The sequence below is a fragment of the Sinocyclocheilus grahami genome, unplaced genomic scaffold, assembly GCF_001515645.1.
Source record: "Sinocyclocheilus grahami isolate Dianchi unplaced genomic scaffold, SAMN03320097.WGS_v1.1 scaffold222.1, whole genome shotgun sequence".
NCBI lineage: Eukaryota > Metazoa > Chordata > Actinopteri > Cypriniformes > Cyprinidae > Sinocyclocheilus > Sinocyclocheilus grahami.
In genome coordinates this window covers 653830-677532 of record NW_015505401.1, presented here as the reverse complement: position 1 = coordinate 677532, position 23703 = coordinate 653830, and the positions used below count along the sequence as shown (strand labels likewise).

The 23703-nt window shown below is 37.1% G+C and overlaps 1 protein-coding gene across 1 annotated transcript in view; it reads left to right on the top strand.

Moving 5' to 3' along the window:
• LOC107596628 (ankyrin repeat and IBR domain-containing protein 1-like) overlaps positions 1-22146 on the top strand; it is a 34815-nt gene extending 12669 nt beyond the window's left edge. Inside the window, exons 6-20 of the mRNA XM_016287388.1 lie at positions 2863-3071; positions 6674-6762; positions 6870-7014; positions 8661-8827; positions 9633-9721; positions 9842-9972; positions 11042-11176; positions 11329-11415; positions 11706-11772; positions 12023-12168; positions 12257-12435; positions 13626-13677; positions 17024-17135; positions 18936-18979; positions 19070-22146. Of these exons, the coding sequence (XP_016142874.1) occupies positions 2863-3071; positions 6674-6762; positions 6870-7014; positions 8661-8827; positions 9633-9721; positions 9842-9972; positions 11042-11176; positions 11329-11415; positions 11706-11772; positions 12023-12168; positions 12257-12435; positions 13626-13677; positions 17024-17135; positions 18936-18979; positions 19070-19840 (2423 nt within the window). The 3' untranslated portion in view covers positions 19841-22146. The remainder of the gene's footprint in view (positions 1-2862; positions 3072-6673; positions 6763-6869; positions 7015-8660; positions 8828-9632; positions 9722-9841; positions 9973-11041; positions 11177-11328; positions 11416-11705; positions 11773-12022; positions 12169-12256; positions 12436-13625; positions 13678-17023; positions 17136-18935; positions 18980-19069) is intronic.
• Positions 22147-23703: the final 1557 nt, after the last annotated feature.

Sequence of the window (23703 nt, the reverse complement as noted above, 5' to 3'; positions counted from 1 at the left end):
TTTCACTGCTAGAGGGTTCAAAATAAACAAATAGACAAAGGCGTAGTTTGATGATGCCGTGACTGAGTGTGGAATCATGGGAGTTGTCGTCTTCATCCCCACAGTCGATGCAATCTGACGGGACTCGGGCAGAAATCAAGTTCATGGATGAGCTAATGATTTATTAACGTAGTAGAATGAAGCAGGGTGAGGCTGAAAGCCATTGAAGAGAAACGAGGCCGCTGAACGAGCGTGACACACGGCTCGAAAGCAGCGGAGCTTTTATTATGCCACAGTCGACCGCTTCCGCTCCTTCCGGTCGTGCGTATGTGGAAAAAAAAGCAGAGCTGTTTTATCATACTAGATACATTTGAAAGTTCTGTTATTATGCTACTCTGTGAGGTCGTCACCTGTCTAATAAAACTCATAACATATTTAAAGTGTCTTTGGTGTTTCCATGTTTTCTACAAAACAAAACCGGAAATCGAGGGTGTATCACATCATTGGCAGGTGACACAATGACACTATAGACACGGTCTGTCACTAGTTAAAATTGCTTATTTCTCTGGATTTAAAATTTTTTAGAAACATTTGGGATAATGTAAGTACACAAGTCAGCAAAATATATAACACCGTTCTAGTGGTTTTTGGATATTTTAATAAACAAATCTTACATATTGTGCCTTTAAGTGGCACCGAAATCTGCGTTCTGATTCGGTTCTAGTACATACCGGTTACGGGTACATACCGGTTGGGTTTCGGTACCCAACCCTACTTTACTATTAACAAGTTGTTTATTAGCATGCATATTACTAGCATATTGGCTGTTTATTAGTACTTAAAAAGCACATATTAAAGCCTTATTCTACATGACCATATCCCTTAACCTGACCACATGCCTAAACTTAACTACTACAACAACTACCTTACTTGCTGTTAATTAGCTTTAAATTAATAGATTTATTGATGGAAAACCTCAGTTAATTGTGAATGTGTTCCCTTATCTAAGTATTATGACATTTTTTACAGATGAAATGTGTGGGGAAAAAAACTCTGTATTGTGGCCCCAATTGAACTAAATTAAATACTGTATTATTTTTCAAATACTTTACATTATTGTAAGTCCTCTATGCCCCGCCTCTCTCAAACGCTTCGTTTTCTACAAAGTCCCTCCTTCCGACAAGCGCAGTCTGCTCTGATTGGCCAGCTGACCCAGTGCATTGCGATTGGTCGAACACCGCAAGCACTTGTTGGAAATGTAACGCCCCTTACCATAATCGCAGCTTCAGCTTTCAAAAATGCAAAGACAGAGCCCAAAAGGGGAACAGAGTCTCGTGACAGACACAGTGATGAATATGTGTTTGCAGTACACAAGCCACTGTTAAGACAGCTGACTCCACTGTGATGTGTCTCGCTCTCGCTCTCGCTCTCGCTCTCGCGCTCTCTCGCTCGCGCACACACACACACACACAATGCGCAAAACTCCGCATTTGAACAGTCAATAGCAAATACTTAAACTAATAACAAAACTGCTGATTCAGCTGATTCAGAAGCGCCAGATTGTCATAGCAAAGTCAGAATTACCCCCTCTCCTAGGTTCACGAAACGGTCGTCCATAAAATGCATTGCTGTTCTGTTGTAAGTAATCTTAAAGATTCCTAAATGCATCTACTTTCGGAAGGCCAAATAAAGTGCTTTTGCTTTTGCCTAGAAACACACAGCGTCTCCCTGACATGCTGCTTCAACACTAACTGCGGTTACTGAACCCCCGCCTTCTTTCTTTGCGTGCACATTTGGGTGGCATTATGCAAATATTTCCACATAGTGAGGTAGATATGTGGGGACGTGTTAGTACGAGCCATTTTAGGGGGGGTGTGGCAGAGTCTTAACTTTGATAAAGAATATCTCTTTGGGTTTGAGACTTTAGTCTTTGCAACTTCAGGGATCTTATCTATGCACAATCAGCTTGTAACACTCCAAAGAGAAAGGAAAACTTGAAATCGCATCATATGACCCCTTTAATAATCTCCAATTATGTGAGCAGCCTGTCTAGCAGGACTTGTTCCAGATGACTAGAGCCCATGAGAGAAAAGGGCAGAGCTCTGATTCATGTGCGCTGCTATTATTGCCACGGCCTCTCTGGAGACCGCCAGCCGAGGCTCAAATATGCAGTTTCACCTTCTTTAATCTTAAACCCAAATTCACAGTCTTGACTCCTGAAACTACGATGGTAAAGCACAAACAGTTGGGCTAGCAGGTGAAATGCACTTTGAGGATTTTCATTTGGGAAAATCTGGCCTCTTTCTTTGGAAGCAAGTTTTATTTGGTTGTATTTGTTTGTGTTTTGCCTTGGACTTTAGACTGTTATCTTGCTTTCAGCGTCTGGAATCTGTCTCCAGGATTTCCTCTGGGAAGTGACATTTCTTATCTTTTCTTACCCCAGCACAATTCATTGATGTTAACCAATATGTTCATTCAAAGATATCAAAGTATATGTCCTTTTTATATGTCGTCACCATCTCTTGAACTAGAGGAAGAGGAAACTGGAGCCTAAAAAAGAAGTGAATATCTTTGCACCTTTTAAGTAATGAATGTCTTAACATGCATTTTAATGGTTACTCATTATTGCTAAAAGCATACTTCACTTCCTTTTTTTCCTCCCATGTGGGAGTATACCAGCCATGACTGGCAGGTTTCATATAAAGACAAACAAGTGCTCTCATATCATGTGGGAAAACAACCTACTGAACATCTGGGTAGGTTTTTCAGCCCAGAAGAACAGCCTTGTTTAAACTCTTGAATCAGCTACAAATTCCACTGACTCTTCATTTATTTATTTTTTTTTGCCATGCACACTGACCTAAGTTTCCCTTTGAAATTTAGACTGGGACAGAGAGAAACTCCTGGAAGCTTGGATGTCTAATGCTGAAAACTGCTGTCAGCGCTCAGGCGTTCAGATGCCAACTCCCCCGCCCAGAGGCTACAACACCTGGGACACCCTGCCCTCGCCCCGTACGCCTCGCACCACTCGCTCATCCATCACCTCCCCGGACGAGATCAGCCTGACCCCTGCTGATGATGATTGCTCCTTGGTGAGGGATCAGATTTGGTCCTCTATTAGTATTTGTACAGCCTCTTCTGTGGAGAATCATGTACAATAGTTAGTCTTAATTTAATAAAATATAATACTTAAGTGATAAATTTGGGTGGTGTAGCCATGGGGTTTGATCTGGGCTACTGATAGGTTGTAGGTTCAAATCTCATAAACGGGATCAGTGAATTACAACCAGTGTGTCCCTGAAAATACATTTACCTCTACTACTACCTCTTAAATAGTGTTGTATGAAGGATACCAATCATAAATGTTTCTGTTCAAAATCTTGTTACACAGTGCATATCTATAAATCCATATTCATACCAAGGTTGAACTTTCACCTACAGAGAAACCTAAATATTTTTGTAGCTGAAAATGTTGCTCTAACAACATTTTCTCCATATTTTGCATTTGCAAAAAGTTTTGTTTTTCTTAAATAAAAACAAGGGCTTTAATAATATGAAAATTAAAATAAAAGTAGCGGATATTAGAAAACACTCAAAACCATAATTTTTTTTTTAAAGAATTGGGTTCAACAGTTTGTTTTGTTTATAGTAAAATATATTTGCATGTATAATAAACCTGAAAAAAGTAAATTTCTAAAACATTGTTCTTTATTCACTTACTGCTTTACTTCACAGATTCTCTATCCTCAAAATGAATCCAAACGCACAGGAAAATACAAACACTAATAAGTCAAATCGGCAATAATTCTATGATAGATTTTTTTAACCCATGTTGGGCTTCTAAGTTCCAATGATTAAATTCAGCCATACAAATATCTCAAATCAATTTATAAATTCAGATCCAAGTATCATTAGTTTTATTGCTGCATCCTGTGCTTCTGACAGATCTGGGTTATTGCGTCATATTTGGGTTGTATGGTTATGAAAAACCTGGAAAAGACATGTAACTTTAAAACAGCAATTTCCAGCTCTGGTAAAGTTTTGGAAAAATAAATAATCCCATAAATCTTTAGAAAAGGCATGGAAATTTATTTCACACATCTCTGTGTAATAGAATTATGCTTCATCAGGTCCCGAATTTCAGTGTGGGATTGCGCATATATCGCATAGTTCGCATAGTTATACTCATTCCCGCAGATTTCGATTTTAAAATGAGGAAAATTCCTGCACACCTTTATTCAACATGTAGGTTAGATGAGTGTAAAAATATACACATCGTTCAGATTACATCAGTCATTTGAAAACCATGTGAGGGATTCAGCTGTACAGCGTCTTCACTCTTTCACTCTCTCAAAGTTGCTTCACATCGGCTCATCTCGTCTGCACTACAAGAGCTGCTGCCCACCGCGATACAAAACTTTCACTCGCGTTTCGGGACAGTTGACAGAACTGTCACTTGCCTAATAGCATCATTGTTGCATTGTCACAAAGATGTATCATTTGCATCTTTTAAAGTCTTTTTAAGCCATTCAGTACTCGTGTGCTCCAAAGGCGGTTTTCTGTGCACTCAGTTAGGCCTGGGCGATAAAACGGTATCAATATTTATCGACGGTACACCTTCTTCGATATCGATAGAAAAAAATGATCGATATAGTGCACGATATAGGCACGTGCTATGAGTGACGCAGACAGCACACACAAACACGAACACATGCTGAAATGAGTGCTGTGCCTGCCTGTGATGAGGAGATTGTGAATAAAGAGTTAATATTAGTCGAATTTAAAATAAACATTTGCATTTGAATGTTAGGTGTGCATCAGGGAGCGTCATCAGTGGCGCGCGAGATGCAGTGATGATGTAAGTAATGTTGTTGCATTTGAATGCTTTGTTAGTCTAGCCCACGAGATGCGCCGCTGCTGTGTTATGCATTCAGAATGTTAGAGAAATATAGTAGCTCAATGCGTAGAAGATCTTGAATGGGTTAAAAACGAAACTAAGCCATTCACACAGAACGCATATTCAGTGCATTTTTAGGCAGACAAATATGACTGCTGCACTCACGTCTCACACAAGAGATGTATAGAAAGCCATGCAAAGTTAAAACAGTTTAAACTTTTAGAAAACACGTCACAAATTTGTGGAGGTTTATTCCTTTTCACTGCGTCTCATATGTTTTTAAATGCAGTCTGTGTGAATGGTGCTTCGGCTCTTTGGATTAAGCAATGCATAAATACATGATGCTGTTTTGTTCATAATTGTTTATGCAATTTACGAAATTATATTAGATTTTTATGAGTTAATTTAAATGTGTGCTAGACGAATGCACGTTTTTATAGAGTTACTTGCTAAATGCGCTGCATTATTTTGCTCATTGCGCCCTCCTGTGGCCTCGGGAGACAATTAGACCTATACAATAAAGACCTATTTAATCTGCATATAAAACATTAGAAATGAGATATTTGTTAAATTTTTATTGTGTTTTAAATATTTGTTGTAGGTCTCAATAAATTGTGTTAATTATAAATACAGTGGTTAAAAAAAATGTTCGTATTGCTTTTTGTTTTAAAAAAAGGTTATAAAATTGTCAATAATTATCGATACCGAACGATATGAAACATTATATCGTTGATACATTTTTTAGCTATATCGCCCAGCCCTACGCTCAGTCACATCCAAAGTGTGCGCGTATAAAGCTGCTTCGCAGGTATCATATGAGCTATTTCGCTTTGTTGCGCTTAAGCAACCAGATACACACAAAATGACATCAAAATGGCAGTCTTGGCGAGTTATGTGCTGTGCTGTACGTCATTAATGTTAATCAAACAACAAAAGACAGAAAATCACTCACTGCTCTTGACTGAATAACTTTTGTAACTTTAATCTGTTTTTAATTGACAGTTTATTCGATTTTTGTACCCGAATACTGTAGCTGCTGTTAGACCAGAACAGTTTTCAAAACGAAATTCAGGTCCTGGGTTTAACTGATGATATTGGTTAAATAAAGTACAATATTCAGTGATGTGGTGAAATGTTCTCTGCGTGGAGTAATGTCTGGCGCAGTTGCAGCTTGTACTTATTATTAAAAACAAATAGAAATAGCATTAATAGTCATTTTAGTTATGATACATTTTAATGCATTTTTATTCTTACTGTAAAATAATGCAACATTAGGTCATTAATATTTTCTCAAAAGTCATGGAAAGGTCATGGAAATTTATTGGTAAAAATGTGTATGAACCCTGAGTGCTAAAACGACAGATTAGTTGATTTTGACACAAACTTACCAACATATCACACAGTATCGACTATAATTTCTAAGAGACCTGTTGCTTTGTGAAGCGAGCTTGATTCATGAGCGATTACTCTCAGTATGTCATAGCACAATCAGTTCTTTCATGTATCAATAAAAAGCCTGACCCTGTAGCCTAAAAATGGGTGCATGATAACCACTTTCACAATAAAGCCACAGTCTATGCTAGAAACAAACTTGATAAGCATTAAATATGCACGAGGTGTTCGACTAAATTACTTGGATAGTGTAGTTTGTCATGAGTTGAAATGGCCAAACGTCATTTCATCAAATGTTTATTATTCTGACCCATTTTATACTGCTTCATGTATAGAATGTATTTGATAGCTAGGTATACTATGTAGATATTTTCTCACAAATGTTGTTTTGCTCTCTGCTGTCAGTGCGGCATTTGTATGTGTGCAACCTCCATGTTTGAGGAGCCTGTTGATATTCCATGTGGTCATGAGTTCTGCAGAGGATGCTGGGAAAGGTGAGGGTGTTTTCTTTGGAGACTTTGATTCAGTGCTTTAGTCACATTACAATCACCGTCAGTTCTCACTACTGCTGTAACGATCATGTGTACTTTGCCCTTGGCAGTTTCTTGAATATGAAGATTCAGGAGGGGGAGGCCCACAATATCTTCTGCCCAGCTTATGACTGCTTCCAGCTGGTTCCTGTTGAGGTCATTGAGAGCATTGTGTCCAGAGAGATGGACAAACGTTATCTGCAGTTTGACATCAAGGTATAATTGCATGATTAGATACACATTAGCCTTAATTATGTTCATAGATACTGTTGTAATTGTATTGTTCAGTGATGTGGTGAGTTAAACAGGAAGATAGATTCAGCAGTCAGTTAATATTAGGCCCCAGTTTTGATTCAAACCCTGTGATTCTGCGTTCATAGGTGGTTTTCCAGTCACACAGATCAGTCCTCTCAGTGAAGTTTGTGTTTAGTGTTATTGTGAAGTCAGTCCAGAATGGTGGAGCATTGAAATGGGAGCTGAGAGGGTTGAAGTAACTCTAACAATGGCAGCTCTCATCTAAGAATGTCTGAGAATGACACTTCTCATGCTGTGGAGTCCCAAGCCTTTCATTATGTTGCCATGGTGATGTTGAATCTTCCACAGAGGCGTCTGAGCTCTGTTGTTGCCATTTTTAGGGTCAGAGTGTACTAACGGACTTCTGGAGTTGTTGGTAAAAAATTAACTCAGATCCCAGCATCATAACTAGACGCAGCAAATTAGATGAACCGTTCAGAAATCATTCAGTTCCATCTGATAATGATTAATATTTAAGGCATAATGTACAGCCAGCTGATCATTTTATTGCAGAATAAATCCTGAGAGAAACCTGGACTATACTTTATTCTGCCTATTATTTACATGTACTTACCAAATAAATAGATATATACATGTGGAATTTTTACAAGTTACATTTTTAATGTATACACACCACAAATCAGAAGTTTGGGGTTAATAATAATAGTAATAAAAAATAAGTTATTACTTTTCTTTCAGCAAGAATGAATTTGGTTGATCAGAAGTGATTTAAAAGTTAATTGCAAATGATTTCCATTTCAGGTAAATGCTGTTATTTTTAACTTTATATTCATCAAAGAATCCTGATTTAAAAATGTATCGTTGTTTCCACAGAAATATTAAGCAGCATCATAAGAAATGTTTCTTCAACAATCAGCATATTAGAATGATTTTTGAAGGATCATGTGACACCGAAGACTGGAGTAATGGCTGATGAAAATTCAGCTTTGCCATAACAAGAATAAACTACATTTTATAGATTAAAATATAAACCAGTTGTTATAAATTGTAATAATTTCACAATATTGCTGTTTTACTGTCTTGGTGGGTATAATAGATGTATTTCAAAAACAAACACAAAAAATATTTTCACCACAAACTATTGAATAATAGAGTAGTATAATAAAACAATAAGTTTAAATATTTTTAATGTTAATCAGCAGTTCTATTTTAAGTTACCCCTATCTTGCTTTTTGTATCTCTTGCTGGTTTGTTGTTCTTATAAACAATGATTCTGTTTTCTTGATTTAATTTATTATTTGAAAATTAGCACTAAAGTCCTTCAAGACTATTTTTACTAGAGCCAGAAACCATTAAGTAAAGAATTCGCTATTCTATTCTAATTTTTGTTGTTAAGAAAAAAGAGGACATGAGATAAAAGTTGCATGTTGCCGTCTAAAATTGTCAAATATGCAGTTCAGTAATTTTACATCAGAATCAGAGAATTGCAGAAAGACGCATATTAAAAGAATAAGGCAGTGTTTTGCATATTAAATGCCCCCCTCACTTGCTTTCTCCTCTATTCTTTCTTCATCCTCCTCTTTACTCTTTTTCTTGTTCTTCCTCAGGCATTTGTGGAGAATAATCCTGCCATCCGGTGGTGCCCGCGGGCTGGCTGTGATAGAGCAGTGCGATTGGCCGGACAGGGGCCAGGTGCCAGCACCTCTGACTCTCTCAGTTTCCCTTGCCTCCAGGCACCTGCGGTGGACTGTGGCAAGGGCCATCTTTTCTGCTGGTCAGTGCCAGTCACTGATACAAATCTCTCAAGTCAATATACCATTATACCATTTGTAATTCTGAACGAAATCTCCAGTTCACTGCATAATTTAACATGATTTAAAGGACAGATATTAATAGTATTGAAATAATATTAGTCGTATTTCTAAAGGACTCATTCTGCACTTAGTTATTTTAGCAGTGCAAATTATGTTAAAGAGACATTGTCGAAAAGATCACACGTGTTACATACATATGAAGGAAGAATGTGTGTTTGTATGTATGTTCTGCACACAGTGGTCTCTGGCGATGCAGCTGGCTGAGCTTCTCTTTCTCACAGCTCTGACCCTTATGTCCCCAACACACAAACACATAGTCAAAACACCCTCCCCTCTCTCACACATTTAATCTGTCTGAGTGAATATGGACTGAATCTAATACGTAAGAAGCTGCCGTTTAAAAGGCGTCTGTGGTCAACAGTCTGCCAGCATTGTTTTATTTCAGTGGTTCTCAGCTGGTAGGTCACCATTCTGTCCTAATTGGGTAGTAGATATCAGGGACAATACAATGCTAAATGTTAAACCAGAACATCTCAAACTCCTGAACCTGGAGTGTACATGGAACAGATCGAAAAATGTGTTACATCACACCATGTTAATATGTTAGCATAAGTTAATCTTTCACTCATGTTTGACACATATTTATCGCCACAAGCCATTCCTCCACCAACAATTAAAATGCATGGAATATAAATAAAATATTCACTAGAAATGGAATTTCCTTCAAGCTTAGGCCTGACATCACACTGGTGTTTCTCCTCACAGGGAGTGCCAAGGAGAGGCCCATGAACCATGTGACTGCCAAACTTGGAAGATGTGGCTCCAGAAAGTCACTGATATGAAACCAGAAGAATGTGAGCCTGTTTTGCTGTACTTTGTGACTACTAAGATAAATATCCTAAAGTAATGTTCCTACCTGTCCAAAAATGGTTTTGGACCTCAAGCAACTTTATTTTTGTCTTTTTCCATTTCAGTGGCAGGTGTAAGTGAAGCATATGAAGATGCTGCCAACTGCCTGTGGTTACTCAGCAACGCCAAACCCTGTGCCAACTGCAAATCTCCCATTCAGAAGAATGAGGGCTGTAACCACATGCAATGTGCCAAGGTTATTTGTGTTATAATAATAGATTTATGTATATACCAGGTTAAGAATGGGGTGGAGTCATGGAGTTTTTCAGAGGTGTAGAATGCAGGGTTGACAAGAGAGTTGGTGTGAACTTTGTAAGTGTACAAAGGGTCAAACATGATACCACGGAAGTTTGAAAGGGATTGACAAAAACTTTAAAATCAATACACAAATCTGAGTTTCGGCCCACTTACTTTTAAATCTCCTTTGTATGCGTTTAGTTTAAGAAAATTCCCAGTGCCACTGACCGAAATGAGTGGGAGGGTGTGTATCCAAACAGGTGGTAGAATAAATCTCAGCAAGGCAGTGATAACTGAGACCATGATTGTTGGTGATATGACAAATAAAAGTTTATACATTATGAAAATGAAGGGGCCAAGAACAGAACCCTGGGGGACTCCCTGAGTGGAAGAGTTTTGTTTCTCAAAAGAGATGAAATATTATCTTCCAGTAAAAGTAAACCAAGAGGGAATTGTACCAATATGGCTGTGAGCCTTGAAAAGGGTAAATCAAGACTGTCAAAACTGGAATTTTGGATGAAAACCTGATTGGAAGGGTCAATGAGGATTATTAGAAAGCATTGAATTTAAGCTTTGCTGCTTGTCACTTTTTATGTTAGGACAATCATAATTGAATGTTATTAAGGTTTCTAAAGTTCTGCCTCTGTAACAGTGGATTGATGTTAAATCATTTAAAAAAAATAATTGATGAGGAAACCTTGATAAATCTCTTTGATTAAAGAACAAGAAATGTTCAAGAAATGTGTGTGTGTGTGACTTAGGAAGAAATGCATTACTGTTAATTCAATCTTGATAATCCTGCAACACGGTTACTAAACAGGGAAAGACATTGCAAATACTAGCACTCCAAAAATAAAAAGTGAGAGATGGTTTCCTAGCAACACACTTAATCCTTGCTGTCAGAATCCCACAACTCCCAGTGTGCTGCCTGCTAGACTGCCATATGCATTTGCTAGTGACATAATAAAAGTAGACCAATGGTTTGTTTTAATGTAGGTGTTGTTAATCAAGAATCTATGTGCGTACAGTGCAAGTATGATTTCTGCTGGATCTGTCTGGAAGAGTGGAAAAAGCACAGTTCCTCTACAGGAGGTTACTACCGCTGCACACGCTATGAGGTCATTCAGCAAGTGGAGGAGCAGTCTAAAGAGATGACCGTTGAGGTACATATTCTTACATATATGCTCATGCTGTTTTGTCTGTAAGAGTTATTCTAGAGTTTTTAATAATGAAGAAAGAAAACGATCTGACAACTGAGTATGGCTGAGCCTGTACACTTACACACACTTTTTTTTATTTGTTTTGTATTTTGCAGGCTGAGAAGAAACACAAGAACTTCCAGGAATTGGATCGCTTCATGCACTATTACACACGGTTTAAGAATCATGAGCACAGCTACCAGGTAAACAAAAGTCTACAAAGATCTGCCTGATTTGACATAGTCTCAAATAGTCGTTGACTAAATGCCATGAAGTCTGGTTTGCAATGTAGCTTAGTCTGGCCAAAAACCACCTTTACTGGAAGAAATCTGGCTACAATTTAAACCAAATAACCACCCACTGTTTTTTTTTTTTTTAACCTGCCGTTTATGCATCATATGGTCAGTAAACAGACATTTGGCAGTATGTGGACTGACATTAGTTGTGACATGATGACTCAAATGGTCTTTATCTGTATTATCTTTTCCTACAGCTGGAAGACCGTCTGCTTAAAACGGCCAAAGACAAGATGGAACAGCTTAGCAAAGTTCTGAGTGGAAGTAAGATGCAAAACCTATAAAGCATATAATCAATGTTAATAAATTATTTCTAAGCTATGTTAATGCATGGTCTACCTTGTATCAGTTGGTAAAATTTACAGTGAAAGTACTCTATAGAGAATTAAACTTGCTTTTCCATTCACACAGTGATTCCTTCTACATTTAGCAGTAGATCAAGTTTAATACTTGGTGTTGTAGACTTTTTTTTATTAGATTTTAACTCCTATATTGTATTACTGTGTTGTTGCAGGAGAAGGCGGACCTCCAGATACTACTTTCATTGAAGATGCAGTGCATGAACTACTTAAGACTCGTCGTATTCTCAAGTGCTCTTACCCTTATGGGTTCTTTTTGGAGCCCAAAAGCACAAAAAAGGAAATATATGAACTTATGCAGGTTAGTAACACACATGGTAGTTATGGGAAATGCTTACCGTGGACGTTCTGAGTTAGCGACAACTTAATGCTCTTATTCCTCTTGTTAGACTGACTTGGAAATGGTGACGGAAGATCTTGCACAGAAAGTCAACCGGCCTTACCTCCGCACGCCTCGTCATAAGATAATCCGCGCTGCCTGCCTGGTGCAGCAAAAGAGGCAGGAGTTTTTGGCCTCCGTGGCAAGAGGTGTGGCACCAAATGATTCGCCCGAAGCCCCTCGACGCAGGTAAGAGCCTCTTCCTGAATTACAGACTGCTTAAAAATAAACAAAAAAGCAAAATAGAAACCTTGAAAATTATATTTTAAAAATTGATATTTTAAAATAAACAATTATGAAGATGTGTGTTTTAATGGTCATACTAATATTTTTTTGAAAATGTAAACTTTTGTTGAAAACCGTATAAAAAAACATATGAAACCTGTTTTAAACTATATTTTTTAAAAGACATAGAAAACACATTTCTATGAAGTAAAAGGGATATTTCACCCAAAAATGAAAATTCTGTCAATTACTTACCCTCATGTCGTTCCAAACCCGCAAGACCTTCGTTCATCTTCGGAACACAAATTAAGATATTTTTGAAATCTGAGAGCTTTTTGATCCTCTATAGACAGCAATGCAACTGAGACGTTCAAGGCCCAGAAAGGTAGGATGCATCGTCCTATCTTTGATGTCACACCACTGACGTCACATGGACATCGTTAAAATAGTTCATGTCACATCAGTGGGTCAACCGTAATGTTATGAAGCTACGAGAATACTTTTTGTGCGCGAAGAAAAGAAAAATAATGAATTTATTTAACAATGTTTTCTCTTCTGTGTCAGTCTTCTATGTGCGTTCACAAGAGTACAACAACGCATGCGTATGCATTCCTCTGACTGAAAACAAGGCGCAGCACATCCAGGTTCTATGTCAGAATGCCGGCTTCAGTGTTAGCTGCATCATACAGATGCGTTGTGGTACTCTCGTGAATGAAGACTGACACGTAAGAGTAGAAATTGTTGAATAAAGTCGTTATTTTTGTTCTCTTTGCGCACAAAAAGTTATTCTTGTAGCTTTATAACATTACGGTTGAACCACTGATGTCACATGGACTATTTTAATGATGTCCTTACTACCTTTCTGGGCCTTGAATGTTTCAGTTGCATTGTCAGAAAGCTCTTGGATTTGATCAAAAATATCATAATTTGTGTTCCGAAGATGAACGAAGATCTTATGGGTGTGGAACAACGTGAGGGTGAGTAATTGACAGAATTTTAAGGTAAATTTGGTCAATAGGGTTTTGATTTACTACTGTATTTTAACAGTAGTACTGTATTTCTTAAAAGTGACTTTTCATTTGTAACACAACTGCACCTGCAGTCTAACAGTGTATAGGATCACATGGAACCTACTTTTTTGTTTGCGTTTGCAGTTTTGCTGGTGGAACATGGGACTGGGAGTACTTGGGTTTCGCTTCTCCTGAGGTAACTCTTTTGTTTGGTTCGTTTTGAGACTTTGGGAATAGCTTGTGTCTTTGTTAAATCTACTTAGCTGGTGCCTGAAGTTTTGGCAATGCATATCGGCCTGTAGAACAAGATGTAGTCCTGTTGCAGCAGTTGTGAATGTGTAAAGACCTGTAATGTTAAACAGTGTACCGCTATTTTGTTCTAATCTAAAGATCCAGAGGAATCATGCCTTTCTCGGGGGAATTGAACCGAGAGAGCACTGTCAGTATACAGGAAGCCATCCGCAGGTATTAAAGAATCCTCATTAGATCCCATCTCAGGAACGGCTAAACAAACAGTGGAATGGCGCCTATCATGTACACTCCATCACTAATGTCATTGTCCACATTTTTTTGGTCGCATGTTTTATTTTTTCTGTTCATACTCTATTGCAGCTGTTCATATATTCCAAACTATTGCTGTGCATTCCAGATTACGAATTCTGATGCCATTCATCTGGAAAGCGAGATCTTTTTCTTTTCTGTTAATGTATCCCGACATGGTCTTCTAAAAGATGCCTTTGGTGTTGTAACTTCCAAAGTTTCCTGCTTTGACTGTTCCATGAAAGGTCATGAAATATGCGTTTTTGCAGACGTTCCAAGGTGAACTAGTCTACCACTTCAGTTTGTATTGCTAGTCGCTGCTCTTCTTTTGAAATTATGTATGCAGGGTATGGCACAGTTTCATTTTGCTCTGGATTTATGGCTTGTTGAAAGAGGAATAATAGTGATGCACTTTATTCAACTTTTTTATTATTGATGCTTGAGCAGTACCTCTCAGGAATGTTTTCTTTGAGTTTGCTGCCGTTATTGCATGCTTACTGCATGCAGCTTCAGTTTGGTTAAATTTAAGACTTCTTTTTTTATTTTGGGGAGTTTGTCGACCTATGGTGAAAATAAAGTTGGAAGAAGTGCAGTATAGAATATGATTGGTAATTAAATCTTAAATAGATTATACTGACACATATACACCGAAATGCCATTTCTTGTTGGTTTTGTAGTAAATGGCATTACAGAGTGTCAGACTGTTTGGATATGTACGTGATTCGCGGAGCTTAAAGGATTAATTCTCCAAAAATGGAAAATTCTGGCTTCTTTTACTTATTTTCATGGAATATAAAATGAGAACCTTTTAAAGGGGACATCGGATGCAAAATTCACTTTTACATGGTGTTTGCATATAAATGCGTCTTAGCAGTGTGTGGACCAGAGCATGTGAGCGGAGCGGAGTGGTAATATTTCCTTCAGAGCGCCTTTCTGAAGATTCCGCTCTGCTCGCTCAATACGCTCAGTGCCGCTAGCTGCCACGAATTCATTCGTTCGTTAATTCGTTCGTTCCCTATAGGCCTAAATCGTGGAACGAATTATTATATTTCGTAATTACTTGTTAAAATCATTATTGCTTAAACTTAATAAATAATAATAAATAAAAATAATAATAAAACCTGCTGACGTCGTAGAAACGAATTGTTAATTCGAATTATATTCGGAGCTCCGTAGTTATTAAATAATCTCAGTTAAACTGTAGACCTAAGCTAACACACAGCTGTATATAGGCCTAAATACAGAACTACAGAGTACAGAAGATATTAGCCTACACCACTTAGGCCTATTAAAATATTATAAAAAAAAAAAAAACTGACCTGAAACTATAGGTAGTCCTTCAGAATGTAGGCTAGATATAGGCAGCAGTAATTTATCATCTAATATAATGCACGCAAATTTGTTCTTTACAGAACGGAGCGGGATCTGAGCGGGAAGTGGTTTACGGTGAGCATGAGTGGAATATTAACGGAGCGCTTGCTTGGGCTGTTAGAACGACACCGCTCCGCTTCGCTCACATGCTCTGGTGTGGACACAACCCCCCTACAATGATAAAAATCCATTCATCACGATTTTTTGAGCAGTATGACGCTTACGGACTCCCCTGTATTAGCATATTTTCATCTTCAGCCAGTTGTACTGTTTTGGCTTGCTATAATCAGAGCTGTTTTTGACAAGGTTTTTTTTACATGACCGTTGAGGACTTTTTTAACCAAAGTATTTTGCAGACATTTCATTTCATGAAGATCCTAAAGAATCATACCAGCTTGTGGAAAATGGACATCAGATGTCCCCTTTAATAATACTGGTTACTATTTTTGATGCAGTTACACTACCAGTCAAATGTTTTTGAACACTAAGATTTTTTTATGTTTTTTAAAGAATTCTCTTCTACTCACCAAGCATGCATTTATTTGATCCAAAATACAGCAAAAGCAGTGATATTGTTTAATAATATCAGGTATATTTAAAATAACTGCTTTCTATTTGAATACATTTTAAAATGCAATGTATTGCTGTGATCAAAGCTAAATTTTCAGCATCATTACTCCAGGCTTCAGTGTCACATGATCCTTCAGAAATCATTCTAATATGCTGATTTTCTGTTCAAGAATTGAATTTTTTTTATTATTATCAATATTTAAAACAGTTGAGTACATTTTTTTCAGGATTCTTTGATGAATAGAAAGATCTAAAGATCAGCATTTATCCGTATATTGGGGGGTGGGTTATAGAAATTAATACTTTTATTTAGCAAGGATGCTTTAAATTGATCAAAAGTGATGATAAAGACATCTATAATGTTACAAAAGATTTCAATGTCAGATAAATGCTGTTCTTCTGAATTTTCTATTTATCAAAGAAACCTGAAAAAATTATACTCAGGTTTTTTCAATAATAATAATAATAATAATAATAATAATAATGAATGTTTTTTGAGCAGCAAATCAGAATATTAGAATGAATTCTTTAGGATCATGTGACTGGAGTAATGATGCTAAAAATTCAGCTCTTTGAAATCACAGGAATAAAATACATTTTAAAATATATTCAAATAGAAAATAGATTTTAAATAGTAAAGATATTTAAAAAATTTACTGTTTTTGCTGTACTTTGGATCAAATAAATGCATGCTTGGTGAGCAGAAGAGACTATGTCCATATTATTATATTATATTATTATCTACATCTTCTGAAGCCATATTATAGGTTTGTGAGATTTTTACATTATTAAAAATGATCCTTAAGGGTTTTGAATGACAAGGTGAGTAATAATGCCATAATTTTCTTTTTGACTTTACTCAAAGGCAAAGCATCTGTCTGTTTTTCTGACATGACGATGCCAACAGCCCTGAACTTTGATGCTGCTGCACAGCAGATTTCCTGTAGAAAGGTGTAGGCTTCCTCAGAGATTCTGACTCTTATTCACAGGGTCCAGTGGGAATGTTGGTACTCCTCTTGAAGCAGCATTGAAATGGTGTTGTGTGCGGTTTTGTGTTGTAGGCGTATGCTGAGTTCCAGTACAGACGCAGACACAGGCAGCGCAGGAGAGGAGACATGGCCAGCCTCCGCAGCAACACCCCCGACCCTGATGACCCAGGCCACAGCACTTTAGGTATGTTTTGTGAATGTGTTTTCATTTTGGTGCCCATATTTGCTGGTATATAGACATATAAGAATCGCGGTGCTCTATAGTTGAAGCAGCTGCAAGTAAAGTTTCAGGATTTGTTTTTTGCTGGAGTCACACTGGACACTGGAGTCAGCAGAAATTGTACCATAAACCCATTTATCACCACTTTCTTTTGCAGTATGGACTTTTTTTAAGGAATATAAATGAATGGGGTGAATTTCTTGCTCATTGTTTGAGAAAATATGTCTGTCAGGCCTGATGTTCTGCATATGATGACATGGCAAACTAACAACACTTTGTAAGTCTGTAAATCTGATGGAATCCAAATCCAAAACACTTCTTTTTGTCTTTGAAATAAGGCTGAAGTGTACTGCCAAATGTACTGACAAGCATTTATGAAAACTAATATATACTTTAATGTAATTTCTATTCAAACGTGTGATATAAGTATACGTTTAAGTAGAATTGTAGTCACACATTTTGTACTAATGAAGTTGCCATTTAGTAGATTTAAAATATATTAACTTTAAATGTAATATATAACACTGTGTTTAAAATTATACAATGATTTCAAATATAAAACATTTCATTTGACATTATTACAAAGTGCAAGTGTGTTAAGAAACAGTCATGAACGAGCAAGTACATTTAAATAGTTTTTTAATTGTTTAATTAATATTAAGATAAGTTTTGAAGTGTACTATAAGTGTGCATTCAATACAGGTAAATGCACATCTTTTTCATAAAAGATAGTTCAGATTAAGTACATTTACTTGTTTTATTTAGTGCTGTCAAACGATCAATCGCATCCAAAATATAAGTTTTTGTTTAAATAATATATGTGTGTGTGTACTGTGTATTTATTATAAATGCACACACATACAGTATATATTTTGAGAATATTTACATGTGTTTACGTTTATATATTTATATTCATATATATTTTATATATATATATATATATATATATATATATATATAAACATAACATTTTTCTTAAATATATACGTGCATGTGTATGTATGTATATATACATAATAAATATACATAGTACACACATATATTATGTAAACAAAAACTTTTATTTTGGATGCGATTAATCGTTTGACAGCACTAGTTTGATTTCATTCTTCTTAAAATGACATGTAAACACTTTAGTTTGACTGAAATCTTATGTCTGATTTTTGTGAAGTATTGCATCAAATATTTTCCATGTATATTTGGATAGACAGATGCCGACTGGAGCTCTTTACAGTAAGGTCTAATTTATCAATATTAGTTAATGCATTAACTAACATGAACTAGCAATGAGCAATATATTTCTACAGTATTTATTAATCTTTGTTAAATGTTACTTAGTGAAAATGTTCATATTCATGTTAGTTCCCATGCATTAATGTTTGATTTTAAAATGTATTAATAGATGTTGAGATTAGCGTAAAATTAATAGATGCTGTTCATTGTTAGTTAAAATTAACTGATGTATTAAATGTTAACAGATGAAACCTTATTGTAAAGTGTTACCGAGCTCGACTACACAAAAACCCATATAAAGATACTCAAGGTCACACTGCCGATGTATAATTTATGGCTGAAGGAAATACTCAGTGGGGTAACTGAGAAATCATGGCTTGCAGTGGGTTGCAAATTTATCGCAAATTTTTCGCACCATCACTATTGATATCGATGCTTTTGTAGTGAGTAGATATTCCTTGCTATAAAAAAAGCAACACTGCTCTAGTAATCCAACTAAACAAAAGATTTTCTATTTCTCTTCTCTTACAGACGCACAAGAAATTGGTGGTGGTCAGAGACTGGGTTTGCTCATGGTGAGTTGAGACCCTTTTAACGGAGGTTCTATGGTGGAACGTCACAAATCCTCCGCTGGGAGTAACTGAGTCTGATCTTATTCCCTTCAGCCTCACGGTTCTCTAGATGAGGATGATCCCAATATCCTGTTGGCCATCCAGCTTTCTCTGCAGGAGTCTGGGCTGACTGCAGGCGGTGCTGGCGTTGATGCTCAAGAGATCCTCGCAAACGAAGCATCTCTGGGGGCCATTGGAACATCCCTGCCCACACGTCTGGACCCGGTGCTGTGCGGGATAGACGTGCCCCGTGCTGCCCTGAGCAGCTCCGAGCTGTTAGAGGTGGGTGACAGCCTAAAGAAGCTCGGTAATATCAGTGGCCAGAATGTCCCTCCGCGTTATGACAATCTCAACAATCCTTCCTGTGAGTCCGCTGAGGGCCCCTTCCAAGCACCTTCGGGACATACGGAAACCTCTGATTTCAGTTCAGACAACGCCAACCTTCTAGGCAACATCATGGCTTGGTTTCATGACATGAATCCGCAGAATATCAGTTTGGTTCCTTCGGCTGGTGATTTCGGCATTCAGTCGGCAAGAATGACAACAGAGCCGACCGAGTGTGCCGTTCCACAGTGGACACCGGGGGGCGATAGAGAGGCAGAGCATGAGTTCGACTCCGCTATTGAGCATGAGCCCATCAGGCCGACACAGTTAGACCTGGTAGGTCTCGATATGTGTCCGGTGCCTCCTGCTTCGTCCATCGAGTTGGGCGAAACGCCGAGTGGTTTGAACCCGTGTCACTCCGATGCCCCAAAATGTGACTCAGACCCCAACCAGCCTAGCAGTAGCTCCTCTGAATGGGAGGGTCAAGAACATCATGTATGAAATACTGACATTACTTACTAGCTAAGGCACTTTTTTGATGAAGTAGCTGAACCCGAGGAACAAGATTAATCATGACAAGAAGCTTTGTATTGTCAGATATGTAGTTTGAGTACTCGCTCAGGCCTTTGTGCTTATGAGGCATGTGTTGTTTGCTCACTAAAAAACTCGTTCCGATCCTGGAGTGTTAAACACTTTTAAAAGAGTCAGCAAATGAACCAGAAAGCGCTATGAAGGCGCGAATCTACTGTATAGTACAGGATGGTATTCAGTGTGAGTTCGCCTGATTAAAAAGGTTGTAAAAGATACTGTAGGTGCCAAAAAACACTGGCTAGCACATGCCGAGTGGACAGTGTGCTGATCGTGCCTGCTGCTGAGGGCCTAGCCGCCCTATCGAGTACGCTATCCTTCCTTTAAACTAGACCTGTAGTATTAGAGAAGTGCACAACAGCATCACGCTCAGAAGAGCTGGGCTGATAATCACAGAAACTAAAAGAAGAGTAATTCTAGTTGCAGTCGACTTTTCTTTTTCTGGTCAAACGTAATCACTGTAATCCATCACCGGCTAATTAGAATGGAAAGTACCGGCGAGTTTAAACTCAGTTCAGAAGCGCCGCGCCGGATCTAGAAAACGCTTTGTCTTTGCAACTTCTCACAGTGCCTTTTCTGTGAAACTTCTCTTTATTTATAGCCGCTCTCTTGCACTCGAAGCCCAGAGTGGGGGAAGTTCCAATACATATCATACTTGTATTTTCAGGTGGTGGTTAGGCAAACTGAGCTCAATGTTTTTTAAAAGACATTTTTATACATGTTGGGTTGTCCTTTAGCATGCTTCTGGCCCCTTCTCCCGGGTTGTTTTTAAAGCAGTTATTTAAATGAACTTGGACACATTTACGGATTAAATTGATCTATATTTAATGAGATACTATTCATTGTGTGTTAAGATGTGATTTCCACATGGCCACATGTAAAAATTAAATGCTCAAATGTAAAAATCCGTAGATGTTTTCCTGGTGCATCTCTAATAGAAAATTATGATTTTTTTTTTGAATTTTGAATTTTGAAACCACATTTTCCCCTCAGAGTATCTAAGATCTCTAGATCTTTCGGTAGAGGAAAAGGCATTTCATTGTGATGGCCAGAAGCTGTTTTAGCTTCAGATTTACATTTCTACATATGGTGGAACTCACCCACAATTAAGTTTTTTTTTTTTACAATTAATTTAACTGTGGTATTTCTCTACAGTAAATTATGTAAATTTATTTTCTATTTATTTAAAATTGAATGTCCTTAAAATGAATGAAGATCAAGGTAAAGTTGGTGATGACAAAAAAAATTAATGAACGGCAATATATATTTTTATGTCTATATCAATCTGTAATAACACAGTACCAGTTTTTTTGCTTAAAACGTGTCTGCTGAAATAATTGTTCAAAGCCTTTTAACCGAATGAACAATGTTTTTGATTTGCTTCAATTTAATTGTGAACACCTGCCCAACTTTTCATCTGATGAAACCGCTAAATCACAGCAGCACTAAGTTTTAAGCATTTCAGAAAATTTGCACAAAATTAGCTCACATTTCAGCTATGGAATAACACGTTTTAGCTCAAAGGTTTGCTGTTATATTGGCGATTTTGAGTGAGCAGGCGCCTGATGTTTTACTGTGGGCTTGATGTCATTTGTGTGTTGATTCTGACCTAATGTCCGAATGCAGTATTGCACTGCATAAACTGAAAATGAAGGCAAACCTGTCCGTTAAGTGGTATTTTGGTATCATTCCATTCGTCAAAGTTTGGGGGAGTGCACACATGAATATTTTTCTGTTTGTATGTGTGATCGGAATGGGTTAAGCTCACTAAAACGCAGTATTTCTTCAAACTAATGTATGCCGCCAAAGGTGGAGGTGGAGCTAATGTCTGTTTAAATTAAGCATATGGTAGATCTGTCCAAACATGACAAAAAAAAATGACAGTGAGTGACAGAAGTTGTCCTGTATGTAACAGTATGCTGTGCATTAGGTAATCATAATAAAAATAGATCATATTTTCTTGAAAAAAGACCGTTAAAGTGTCAAGGCTATATTGTTTGGGGGATTGGGTGGCTATTGTTTGTTGGGGGGGAGAAAAGCACATTTTGTAACCATTACAGATTTTATATTGTTAAGCACCTAATCCTTGAAATGGTATTTGCACTTTCATAATCTTTACTTGATACATTCCCAATTTATATGGAAAATACAAATGTGTGATGTTTGGCCAATGAATTGGACCGATTTGAGTGTGAATCTTAATAAAGTTGCTAAGACAAGTTCAGTTGTAAAAGTGGTAGTATTCTTTGAACATAACATACAGTGAAAGCCCAGGTGCAATAATAATAATAATGACGTGTTGAATAAAAACTAGGCCTTTTTAAAGGGATAGTTCACCCAAAAATGAAAATGTGATGTTTATCTGTTTACCCCCAGGGCATCCAAGATGTAGGTGACTTTGTTTCTTCAGTAGAACACAAACGAAGATTTTTAACTCAAACCGTTGCAGTCTGTCAGTCTTATAATGGAGGTGAATGGGAATCACGACTTTGAGAGTCAAAAAAACATACACAAACAAAACCAAATCAAACCCTGCGGCTCGTGACGATACATTGATGTGTAAAGACACGAAAAGATCGGTCTGTGCAAGAAACTGAACAGTATTTATATAGTTTTTTAGCTCTGATGCACTGCAATGTCAGAACTATCCTGAGCGGTTGACTCTCAAAGCCGTGATTCCCATTCACTTCCATTATAAGACTGACAGACTGCAACGGTTTGAGTTAAAAATCTTCGTTTGTGTTCTACTGAAGAAACAAAGTCACCTACATCTTGGATGCCCTGGGGGTAAGCAGATAAACATCACATTTTCATTTTTGGGTGAACTATCCCTTTAAAGGCAAGGTGAGGCTACAAATATGATTTTCTTATTCTTCTAATTGAGATCAAGTTCAAGTGGAAATGTATTACAGTGTCATCTTGTCTTGAGCATTAGCCCCTCTAGTGGGTGCAAATAGAATGACACTTTCAGGCCAAAAATGTTCAATCCCTGCTTTCTTTGACTGTAAATTCTCATAAAGTGAACCTAGTAAAACAGCAGTTTTATGTAAAAAAAATTATATTGTTAATATAATATTTGGGGTCAGTTTATGTATTACTTTTATATCAGGCATATACAGAATGATTGTGGCCAGAAGAAAATGCATACATTGTTTCTATTTATTGACTTGGTTAGATGCCTAGGGGTCAAAAGTTAGGGGAATACCAGGAGGTCACAAGCACAGTGACTTTGCTGAATAAAATGTCAGATGAGAGGAAATTTCTATATTTGCAAACTGCTGTTTGTGAGGAAGGCTGTGTCATCTTGTGATATGAATGTCCGATTTAGGATCAAGAGGAATTTACTTTCCATTACTCACTGGCAATATTACAGTATTTGGATCTGTAAGCTACATTTAAACATGCATTGAAAGATATGATATATTATGCAGTAATAAACCAAGCATTGTTTTTTTTTAAATAAGAAAGAAAGAAAAGCATGCACACTTTAAGCGAAGCTTGAAAGATTTTAAATTATAAAACAATATTTGTGATGTGTTGAACTATTGCTAGAAAATTTGAAGAGAAATGAATTCAGACGTCCACTAAAATAATCAACATTTAAAACCTGACAACACTTAAAAGACTGACAACAGTTAGAACTAATCAAATGGCTCAGAAAAGTGTGTTATATGTAATGCAATGCTAAAATGTGTTATATGTAATGCAATTATATTCTGACATCGTTATAAGTGTTACTTAGGTGTCCAAAAACTTACGACTTTTTATTGTTGTTT